Genomic DNA, 12,212 nt, shown 5'->3' with positions numbered 1-12,212 from the left:
TCTCCACCCTTCAGGCACTCTGCCTTTATTCCTGATGAAGGGCTTTTGCCCGAAACGTCGATTTTACTGCTCCTCGGATGCTGCCTGAACTGCTGTGCTCTTCCAGCACCACTAATCCAGAATCTGGTTTCCAGCATCTGCAGTCATTGTTTTTACCTAGGGTGGATAGTCAGTCTTTATGGCAGGGTGGAAATACTGGAAGACATAGGATTAAGGTGAGAACAGAAAAGTTTAAAGGAGATGTATAAGGATAGTCTTTTTACAACTGGGTGGTAGGTGCCCGGATCACACTGCCAGGGGAGGTGGTAGAAGCAGATATAATTCATTTATGAGGCATTTAGACAGACATACAAATAGGTTACAAACAGAGGAAAGTAGACCATATGCAGTCAGATGGGACTAACATAGAATGGCATCATGCTCAGCATTGACATGGTGGGCCAAAAGGCCTGTTCCTGTCCTATATTATTCTATGTTCCACATTCTATGTTTATCTAGTTATTGCGATTAGCCAGGCTACCAATGAGTGCCAGTAATTCACTAGTAATGTCAACTATGACAACCAAGCTGCTGGATGGAGATGAAATGTTCTGGGCAGTGAGACACAAATAGCCAGCTTTTCGAGACTGAAAAAGATCAACAAACTGAGAGAAAAAATGTTGCATCTCACTGCAGGTGAAAACTGAGCTTTAAGAACAGTTCCTGTTGTGGAAGTGTTGAAATAGGGAGTTAAATCCAATAACATTTTCCTGATATTATTGATTCATTTGGAGAAGGTGTGAGGAAGGAACAGAAAATGGAGAAATCCTTCCCTCCTATTTCCCATTGGTGACTATCCTGGGGGGGTAACAGCTTTAAAACATGTTACTACTTACCATTAGAGGAGTGTAGCAGTGTCTCCTGCCAGCTAGCTTTCCTGGGAGAGAAGCTGGCATTGTTATTGAGAGAATCCTGAAAATGAACAGGAACAAGTGTAAAGAATGCAGACAACTCCAATATCCCGAAATCTTTTCCCATTGTGACCCCAGTTTGGTGTTTGGAAATTTCTATGACCCGAGACCCAAGAGAACTGGGTAAATGGACTCTGTGGGGCAGGAGAATCTATGGGAGTGCTGAGGTGCAGACACCTCATATGGGGGCTGGGAATTTCAAACGCTGGTGAAAATGTGGTGGGAGGGGTGAGGGAGAAGGGATGGTTAAGGAGGGGAGGAGAGATCTCAGTGAGTAGGGGAGGATTGTGGAGTTGTATAATCCCGAGTTTTTAAATGAAAGCACACCTACTTTTCCACAGAGGTTTTCAGAACAGAATTCTGGCCTCAAAGATAAATGAGTTAAGGCACACCCACCATTAAAAACAATGTAACGTGGAGGAGGCAAGGAGCTGTTATCATTTGGTCAGAACACCATGACAGCTTTTGCCATTGTGGATGCGACTCTAAAACTTTAACTGGTGATCCCACTGGGCTTCACAACCCACAGTTGTGCAAGTAGATCCCAAAATGTAACAATGTTTTATTTTAGTTTTTTTTTTCAAAAATCATCCTTCTCTTGTGAATACTTCGTTTTTGCACCAACCTGTGAGTGGGAAAGTGGAGTGGCAAGGTTTAAGGTGGAAGGGCGCGTCTGTTGGATGGTTGTGGCAGAGGGTGAAGGCAGCAGTTCACTTTCCTCCATGTCATCCGTATCGTCAATCATTTCAAATTCCTGCAGGTCATCCTGGAAGGAGCAGATCTCAGTCACAGCCTGAGGTGCACCTTTCACATCCAGCATCAAACAGTCCTAAACAAGTGAACATAGCAAAGAACGCTAATTAACACAAGGAACTGAGAAATCGGCATACATGAGGACTAAGAAGCTAGAACACAGGAAATACTGAGAAACCAGAATACAGGGGTTACTGAGAAACCAGAGCACGGGGGTTACCAAGAAACCAGAATACAGGGGTTACCGAGAAACCAGAACATAGGCGTTACTGAGAAACCAGAACATAGGGGTTACCAAGAAACCAGAACACATGGGTTACTGAAAAACCAGAACATAGCGGTTACCGAGAATGCAGAACACAGGGGTTACCGAGAAACCAGAACACAGGGGTTACCGAGAATGCAGAACACAGGGGTTACTGAGAAACCAGAACATAGGGGTTACCGAGAAACCGGAACACAGGGGTTACTGAGCATGCAGAACACAGGGGTTACCGAGAAATCGGAACACAGAGGTTTCTGAGAAACCAGAATACAGGAGTTACTGAGAAACCAGAACACAAAGGTTACTGAGAAACCAGAACACAAAGGTTACTGAGAAACCAGAATACAGGAGTTACTGAGAAACCAAAATTTAAGGAACTCTGAGATCAGAATTTTGGACTGTCAAAAATCTGGAGGAAGTTGGAGTTGGCAGATAGATTGTGGCATCCTGAGCTAGAAATGACTTCAGACTCTCACAATTTTGTTTACTTTTGTCAACAAAAGTCTCTGACAAGAATAAAACCAAATGACACATTCTGCTGATGATGCAAAATCCTCTTCATTAATGATGGATACTAGTATCAAATTGGGGCAGATGTCCAACAAATTAGTCAAGTAACATTTTGGCAAAGTCATACTCTCAAATTCAAATATTTTAGCCAATGCACCAAAGTTTATTACATGTCTCATTTGACTAAACAACGTTATAGGTGGAACTTAATGAACCAATAATCAACAGATCAGACCAAGCTCCTGTAGTCCTACTGTGGTGAACTGTATTATGTAATGATGGGCAATTAAATAGAAAAAAAAATCCATGTACACCATTAACTTCAATTACTGTGAGGCTCAGTATATGAGTGCAAGAGGTAAGGTTGAAGTGTTTGCAATCATCTTCAGCCAGAAGGGCTGAGTGGATAATCTATCCTGAGGTCCCCAGAATCACAGATGTCAGTCTTCAGCCAATTCGATTCACGCTACATCATATCAAAAATTAAATAATTGCGCTGGATACACTAAAGGCTACAAGCCCCAGCTGCAGTGCTGAAGAATTTTGCACTAGAACTAGACAATCTGTTCCAGTTCAGCTAAAATCCTGGCATCAACCTGTGGAAAATGTGAAGAATTCTCCAAATATATCATGCATACTAAAGGTCAGAAAGAAAATACCAAATCAGACCAATGACTGACTCATGCCTCAACCTGCAAGTAAAGTGATAGTATAAAGGAAGTGACCAATTTAGTGACAACATTAAGGTGTTAATTAAGTTCCTGAGAGCCAATGGAAATAAAATGCATTAGAAGCAGCATTTTAATAAATGAAAATGAGAATGGTTTTGGGGATGAGACCTTTCAGTCATGAGGGAAGACTGGAGAAGTTGGGACTGTCTTCCTTGGAGAAAAAAAAGAGTAAGAAGAGATTTGGCAGAAGTCTTCGAAATCATGAGGGATCTGGATGGATTGGAGAGGGAGAAACTGTTCCCATTTGTAAACAGATCAGGAAGCAGTGGGCACATTTTTAAAGTATTTTGCAAAACAAGCAAATGTGAAGTGAGGAAAAGATTTTTCACACAGCGAGTAGTTAAATATAGTCTGAAAGTGTGATGTAGAGACACTCCCCACCACCAAGAACACCTTCCCCTTCCCACTTCTCTCTGCCTTCTGCAAGGACTGTTCCCTTCGACAGTCCTTGGTTTGCGCCACTCTCCCCACCGACCCCCCCCAAACCCCCAGATACCTTCCCCGAAACTGGAAAAGATGCAAAACCTGCCAGTACACACCCCACTCACCTCCATCCAGAGCCCCAACACACTCCTTCCAGGTGAGACAGAGGTTCACCTGCCTCTCTTCCAACCTAGTTCACTGCATCAGGTGCTCCCGATGAGGTATTCTCTACATCGGGAAGACTGAATGTAAACTTAGGGAACAGTTCACCGAGCATCGCAGTCTGGCTCGCAGCGGCCGACTGGACCTCCCAGTCACCACCCTTTTCAATTCCCCCAACCACCCCCTTTCCGACATGACCATCCTTGGCCTCCCCCATTGCCAAAATGAACCACAGCGCAAATTGGAGGAACAACACCTCATCTTCCGCCTGGGCAGCCTACAGCCCAGAGGACTCACCATTGAGCCCTCCAATTTCAAATAACCTCCCTCCCATTCCCTGACTCCATCTCCCAGCCCCTCCCCCTTCCCCGCCACCAACTGGATTCATTCCTCCCATTGAACAACCAGGTCGTACCCTCTACCTGTCTTCACCTACCCCACTTCTACCACCCTGCCTCCACCACCCCTTTTATCTCCAGCTCCCCCTATACTCAACCCCAGTCCTGAAGCAGGGTTCCAACTGAAACATGGACTTCTCCACCTCCTGATGCTGCCTGGCTTCCAGCTCCTGCCTGTCTACTTTGGATTCCAGCATCTGCAGTTTCTTTGTCTCTAATCAACTGCCACAACTGGCAGTGCATTCCATGCACCCACCACTCTCTGTGTAAAGAACCAACCTCTCACATCTCCCCTGAACCTTTCTCCAATCACCTTAAAATTTGCCCGCTTGCGATAGCCATTTCTGCCCTGGGAAAAAGTCTCTGTCTATATCTGCAACTCCCCCTCTACCCACCCCCAGTCCTGAAGAAGGATTACACCCAAGATGTCAACTTTTCCACCACCTGATGCTGCCTGACTTGCTGTGTTCTTCCAGCCTCCTGCCTGTCCCTCCTGATGCTGCCTGACCTGCTGTGTTCTTCCAGCCTCCTGCCTGTCCCTCCTGATGCTGCCTGACTTGCTGTGTTCTTCCAGCCTCCTGCCTGTCGATGAAAATGTGGTGCAGGCAGTTTCAATTAAAGCATTCAAATAGGCATTGGATGATTAGTTAAAGAGAAATAATGTGCGGGGGGGTAAGGTAGGAGACTGGCATTAAGTAAAAAAGAGACACAATGCAGATATGACGAGCTAATGGCTTTTTGCACAGCAACATTTCTGAGATACTGCGAAACAAATAGAATTTAGAAAAGTGTAACACCTTGGAGGCACATTGGAGGCATGACTGTTGGCAAATAGCCAACTACTGTATTGTGAATATACTTTCCTTTAAATCCTATATTTTTAAATCTAAAAATGTTTTAAAATTAAAGTAGAATAATCATGTAACTATACTTGATTGACCGGATAGCTACTACTCAGTATTACGGGAATACAGCATTGAAAATTTATTTTTCTTACAGTAGGCACTATCCAGGTAAGTGAAGTGATTGCTCTTAACTATTATTTAGCCTATGGTGTAGACTTCATGATTATTATGTAATTTGGAAATATTTCTTAGAATAAATATTTAGAAGCAATTATAAAAAAATCTTGCAGTCTCATATTTATATCCTCATGACTTCATATCTAAATAATAATAATAATATCCCAATCAATCAGGAAAGCTCTGACTGACCAATATAGCCAGGAGGTTTAGCATCTCTTTAATTCAGGTGACTGACTCTGAGCTGGCTAGCCACAGGCAGTGTACTGTGCACAAGTAAATAACAGGGGACTTGGTGACAGGATACTGGCCTCTCTGCAGTTATTTCATTGTCCTTTCTTTGTCACAGAGTCCCAACCCAGAATGCCCTCTCTGACAGCACTTTGAGACCACCTTGAACACATGGATTGCAATGGTTTAAGCAGGTGTCGCAGCATAGCCCTCTCAAGGAAATTTCAAGATGGGCATTTAATGCTGGCAAAGATAGTAAAGCCCACATCCCATTAATAAATCGTAACCCTGTTCTCCATTTAGAATAGAATACTATTGTACAACATTCTACTGTCTGTTTCCCTCCCCAGCTCCACTCCCTAAACGCCCCATCTGACCCACAACTGCCCTCACTATTCCCTGCTGGCCTGACTTGCTCCCCAGCCCAGACACCATGCAGTCTGTGCACAGTCATCTTAGACATTTTCATAGATTTTTACATTCCAGAGAAAGGCCCTTCGGCCCATTGTGTCATGCCGATCATCATTTATCTATTCTAATCCCAGTTTCCAGCACTTGGTCTGTAATCTCACACATTATAGCAGTTCAAATGCTTATCCAATTATAGTTTAAATGTCTTGAGGGCTCCCACCTCTCCCATCCTTTTAGGCAGCAATTTCCAGATTCTCACCAACCTCTGGGTGAAAAAACATTTTCCTCAATTCCCTCTGAACCTCTGCTGCTTAACTTACACAGGGGCACTTGCTTACTGACCCCCTTACTCAGGGAAACATTTCTCCCTATCTGCCTTATCAATGCCGCTCATCACTTTGTACACTTCAATCATGTCTTCCATTGCCTTTTCTGCTCTAAGGGAAAACAACTGCAGCCTATTTAATCTCTCTTGATAGCGGAGTCCAGCCCTGGTGAATCTCCCCTGCACCTTCTCTAATGCAAACACAAGAACCTCTCAACTGGGTACTCAAGCCCACTGCCACTCTTATTGTAGAGAAAGTGGCACACATGCTTTCTGACACATTGTAACACAATTGAAGAAGCTGGTCATTAGCTTAATTAGCAGTGAAGACACATACCTCTGGAAATGGCATGGTAACTAAAACTTGCATTTATACAGCAACTTTGACACAATAAAATGTCCTCAGGTTCTTCCCATAAGCATTATTAAATGTAATTTTACATAACAGTACAGAAATGATTTGGTGGGTGATCAAAAAGCTTGGTCAATTAGGTAGACATGTTTTCGAGGAAAGGACATGGAGAGGTTTTGAGGATTCCAGAGGTCCGGGCTTGCTCTGCTAAGACACCACAACTACCAGAGAGTGAAGGAATTCAGGGGCATATAAGAGGCCAGAGTTGGAGGAACATTGAGATCTCAGAGGGTTGTCGAGCTGGATGATATTACAGAGATTGGGATACTGCATTAGACAGCAAGATGTTTGGTGACATTCCCTGGCAATAAAACAAAGAATTGAAAAGGCTGCAGACCTGAAACAAGGACATTTCTGGAGAAAGTGAGGACTGCAGATGCTGGAGATCAGAGCTTAAAAATGTGTTGCTGGAAAAGCGCAGCAGGTCAGGCAGCATCGAAGGAGAAGGAGAATCGATGTTTTTGGCATAAGCCCTTAAACTCATTTCTGGAGAAACCCAGCAGGTCTGGTAGCATCTGTGGAGAGTTCTGAAGAAGGGTCACTGGACTTGAAATGTTAACTCGGTTTCCTCTCCAAAAATGCTGCCAGAATTGCTGAGTTTCTCCAGCAATTTCTGTCTTTGCTTCAAATCCCTGCAATCAGGTCTCTGCTCCTGTCACAGGATCCACGAGCTGTGCTCATCCTCATGCTCTCATCCTTTTCCTCTCAACCTGTCCTCTACATACTTCACAACAGCAAATCACACAGATCCTTCCATTTACAGATTAAGGTTTATGGGGGAGAGGTCTGAAGTGGGAATTAGCATGGTGGGTTCAGGTTTATGGATTCTAAGATCAAAAATAATCCTGTTCTTTTAAGCAGCCAGAGAGTGCCTGGGCTATATGATAAATCCTTTTACTGTTACACTCAGGGAATTGAAGAGCTGAATCAGCATTGCCTAGGAAACACAATCTTCTTGGCATTGTACCCAAATTCCTGAGGGATCTCTCGTCTTTCACTAATGAATCCCTTGGGCCATGAATAATTCAGTGAAATCTGCTTATGCGCTGGTTAACAGGAGGTGGGGGAGGGGAGGAGAAGCCAGGCAGTGTCAGCCACTGACACAAGGCCCTTCAACAACTCTGATCAAGCATTAAACAAGAGAGAACAACTTCTTGTCAATGGTCACAACTGTCATTTTAAACATATTTTTTGCAGCTACTTGCAGTAAGCTTTAGGTGAAGAAGTTCAGCAAGATATCTGCTCAGCCTGGTCAGTGTGCCTTCTTAGTGTGGCTGAGTATACTCTCTTCAGGTTCATCGACTGCTTATAATGCTTGGTCAGCAGATATACAGAATGTTTCACATTCATATACTGAGACACCAGTCAACAATAAGATTAACATGTACCATAACTGTGAGAAGCAGAATGGTCACCACTACCTACAAGATTTACTGTTAAAATAAGCAGCAGTTTATATTAAGCAAAGAATGAAAACCATTCACATTTGCATTGACATTTATTTCACAGTTGCTGCTTACAGTGACAGTGCTGCTTCGTTTTTCTCAAGCAGAAACAGCTGGGGGCTGGTGTTTTATTGGAAACTGAGCCAATGATTGACGTCAATGCTGCAGATTACAGATGCTCTCAAACTCCTGCGGCAAACTGTTTTCTTTTGCAATCACCCTGGCGAGTACCTGATCAATCTGATCCTGAGGAGAAAGTGAGGTCTGCAGATGCTGGAGATCAGAGCTGGAAATGTGTTGCTGGAAAAGCGCAGCAGGTCAGGCAGCATCCAGGGAACAGGAGAATCGACGTTTCGGGCATAAGCCCTTCTGATCCTGAGATGAGCTTCTGACCACATGGCTGTGTCATCACAAAGACTGCCTATTGGAACCTCTGTAACATTACCTCACTCCACCGCTGCCTCAGCTCATCTGCTGCTCAAACCTTCATCTACGTTTCTGTTGTTTCTACACTTGGCTATTCCAATGCATCCTGGCTGCTTTCCTAACTCCTACCCTGCATAAACTTGAAGGCTTCCAAGATTCTGCTACCCAGACCCTCCTATCAAATTCCACTGACCGTCAGACCCCTACTTGCTGATCTGCATTGGCTCCCAGATAAGCAACATTTCAATACTTAAAATTCCCATCCTTGTATCAAATCCCTCCATCGCCTCCCTTTCTGTGATCTTCTCTAGACCTACTACTCTGAGAATCTACAATTCTGGCCTCTTGAGCATTTCTGATTTTAAGCAGCTCATTGATTATCAATCCATCCACGAAGTTGAACATTCACTCTGGCCTAAACCAATGCCGAGGGTGAGTTACACATCACCTACAAGATGCAATGTGGCAAGTGGTCCTTGGACAGTACCTTCCAAACCCCTGACCTTCACCACCTCAAAGATCAAAGGCAGCAGGCACATGGGAATATGACTGCATGCAAGATCCTATTAAAGTCACATATCATTCTTAAAAGAGTTACTTCATTTTTTTTTAGTTGTTTCATTGCTGCTGAGTCAAACTCCTGGAACTCTCTTCTCAACAGTATCATGAGAATATGTACCCCAGATAAACTGTAGAGGTACAAGCTGGCAACTCACCACTGTGAGTGAGGGATAGACCAGAAATGGTCACTTTGCCAACAAGTATCTTTTCGTTAAATTTGCTGGCTTCTCCTTCAATGCACCTGAATCATTAACTTTCAGGTTCCAGCTATAGCTCAGTTAGTGGCACTCTTACCTTTGTTCCAGAAATTATATATTCAATACCCAATTCCCACTCAAGAGAATTATGCATATAATTCAGGCTGACCCTTCCAGTTTATTCCTGAAAGAATACTCCGTTGTAGGGAGGTTTGGTGAGGGTAGAAGATGGTGCAGGCAGAGGGGGTGGGTGAGATAAAGCGATGCGAACTGCATCAGAATTCCAGTTGCGTCTAGTCAAGCCCAAATACAACTGAAGCAAGACTTCATTCTTCCTGTACTCAAATCCTCTTGCAATAAAGATAAACTATTCAAACGCATTCCTAATTGCTTGCTGCACCTGAATATGAGGCTTCAGTGACTTATCGACAAGGACACTTAGGTGGCTTTGTACATCATACTTTCCAAACACTAACCACTTAAACAAAACTTGGCACATTTATTCCTCCTACCTTGTACTTTTCCACATTATATTCCAACTTCCATGTTCTCGCCTATTCACTAAGCCTATCCAAATCCTCCTGAAGCTGCTTTACATTATTTTCACAAAATCCATTCCCACTTAGCTTTATATCATCTGCAAATTTAGAAATGTTACATTTGGTGCCCACCTCCAGTCACTGATATACGTTTTGAACAGCTGGGGCCCAAGTACAGATTCTTGCCATACCCCAGTAGGCCCAGACTGCCAAAACAAGAATGCTCCATATATTCCTATTCCCTGTTTTCTGTCTATTAACTCATCCTTAAGCCATGGCAGCACATTACCTTCTACTCACATGCTTTAACTTTTCTAACCAACCTTCTGTGAGGGACTGTGCCCAATCAGATCATTATTACCCAAGTTAGAAGCTGCTGAAAAAGCTCAGCAGGTCTGATAGCATCTGTGCAGAGAAATCAAAGAAATCAAAGAACTCTGAGAAAGGATTGCTGGACCTGAAACATTAACTGTAATTTCTCTTCACAGATGCTACCAGACCTGCTGAGCTTTTCCAGACACTTCTGTTTTTGTTTCTGATTTACAGCATCAACAGTTCTTTCAGTTTTTATTATTATCCAAGTATGATAACAGATTCTAGCATTTTCCCTACTACTAATGTAAGACTAACAGTCGTTCCTGGTTTAGTCTTTTGCCCCCTTCTTAAATAGTGGGATGACATTTGCCAGGGTCTCACCCGCAGGAATCATTCCAGGATCTAAAGTATTTTGGAAGACAATTACCAATGCATCAACTTTACCCATAGACACGCCCTTCCACACCCTGGGATGAAGACCATCAGGTACTAGGCATTTAAAAACTTACAGCCCCATTAATTTCTTCAGTCCAATCTTTCCATTTCAATCAATTTCTTTAACTCCTCATTCTCCCTCACCACTTGGATTTCTTTTCTTTTTAAAAGATTTTTTAGATTAGATTCCCTACAGTTCAGGGAGATTCCTGACAGCTTCCTCTGTGAAAACAGACACAAAATAATCACTCAGCTTCTCTGCCATTTTTAAACTCTCAATTCTAAGTTCTCTTTACTCTGCCTGCAATGGACCCACATTTGTCTAAACCAAACATTTCCTTTCCACATATTTCATATAATCTGTTTTTATGTTGTTTGCTAAATTTACTTGATATTATGTTCTCCCTTTCCTTTTCAATTCCTTGGACTTCCTTTGTTGATATTCTAAAAAACCCAAAACGTCATTTACTGCTATTTCTGGCAACTTCATGCGTCCTTTCTTTTAATCTTATGCAATCCTGAATTACCTTTATTAGCAACAGTTGATTTAACATTTTTTATTTTTTGCAACTTGAAAGAATATACAGTTGCCGTAAATCATATAACAGCTCTTTAAAGACTAACCATCACCAAAGTATAGTTTTGCCGTTCAGGCACTATGATCACAGGGACGGTAATACATTCAACTTAACCCACTAAGCTATCTTCTCAAACAAAGTTTTACATTCTACTTAAGCCTCCAGAGAGGGTCCCTTGTGAAAGAGCATAGATTGTAAACCAGAGGGCGTGAGTAAAAGCTGGAGGATTCTGGGTAATCCAAGATGGAGGATGGGAAAAATTTCTAGCTGTAACAGCTGCTCCTTTTTTGAGGTATTTTAGGTGCTGGAGGTGATTTCCGCGAATTCCAGGAGCAGCAATTACTGTTTTATATGCTGTTGCATTGTTCTGGAACTTTGGAAAAAAAAGCCAAAACAACAGCAGTTTTAAGAGGGAGAAGAACAGACAAAGGAAGCACATAGTGAGGTCAGTGCAAGGGAGAGAGAGAGAAAGAAACTGACACTGTCTTTGCTGTTTACAGCTGCTCCTTTTTTGAGGTATTTTAGGTGCTGGAGGTGATTTCCGCGAATTCCAGGAGCAGCAATTACTGTTTTATATGCTGTTGCATTGTTCTGGAACCTTTGGAAAAAAAGTCAAAACAACAGCAGTTTTAAGAGGGAGAAGAACAGACAAAGGAAGCACATAGTGAGGTCAGTGCAAGGGAGAGAGAGAGAAAGAAACTGACACTGCCTTTGCTGTTTGAATTCATATATCGCTGGACATCGGAGTGCATCTGGGAAAAATAACAAACAGTGAAATTCACAACTGATCATGGAGGAACTGTTGGGTGAAGTTCATAGCACAGAATCAGATAAGTTAATTGTTGTTTAAGTGTGGCCTACAGAAATTCTGCAGTAATCAGTAGAGTTGGTTCTTTCTTGATTATATGTTTTTGGAGCTGAAAATGTGTTGCTGGAAAAGCGCAGCAGGTCAGGCAGCATCCAAGGAGCAGGAGAATCGACGTTTCGGGCATGAGCCCTTCTTCAGGAATGAGGAAAGTGTGCCAAGCAGGCTAAGGCAAAAGATAGGGAGGAGGGACTTGGGGGAGGGGCGTTGGAAATGCGATAGGTGGAAGAAGGTCAAGGTGAGGGTGATAGGCCGGAG

The 12,212-nt window shown here is 43.0% G+C and overlaps 1 protein-coding gene across 3 annotated transcripts in view; it reads right to left on the bottom strand.

Moving 5' to 3' along the window:
• Window positions 1-12,212, bottom strand: part of mapk8ip2 (mitogen-activated protein kinase 8 interacting protein 2) — a 73,054-nt gene that overhangs the window by 27,718 nt on the left and 33,124 nt on the right. For all 3 annotated transcript variants that reach the window (XM_043713912.1, XM_043713911.1, XM_043713913.1), the window contains 2 exons: window positions 1,576-1,779; window positions 876-951 (listed from right to left, as the gene is read on the bottom strand). In XM_043713912.1, coding sequence (XP_043569847.1) covers window positions 876-951; window positions 1,576-1,779 — 280 coding nt within the window. The remainder of the gene's footprint in view (window positions 1-875; window positions 952-1,575; window positions 1,780-12,212) is intronic.

Source organism: Chiloscyllium plagiosum, chromosome 23 (genome assembly GCF_004010195.1).
Source record: "Chiloscyllium plagiosum isolate BGI_BamShark_2017 chromosome 23, ASM401019v2, whole genome shotgun sequence".
NCBI classification, from domain to species: domain Eukaryota; kingdom Metazoa; phylum Chordata; class Chondrichthyes; order Orectolobiformes; family Hemiscylliidae; genus Chiloscyllium; species Chiloscyllium plagiosum.
Note: the sequence above shows the minus strand (reverse complement) of the source record. Positions and strands in the feature narration are given on the sequence as shown.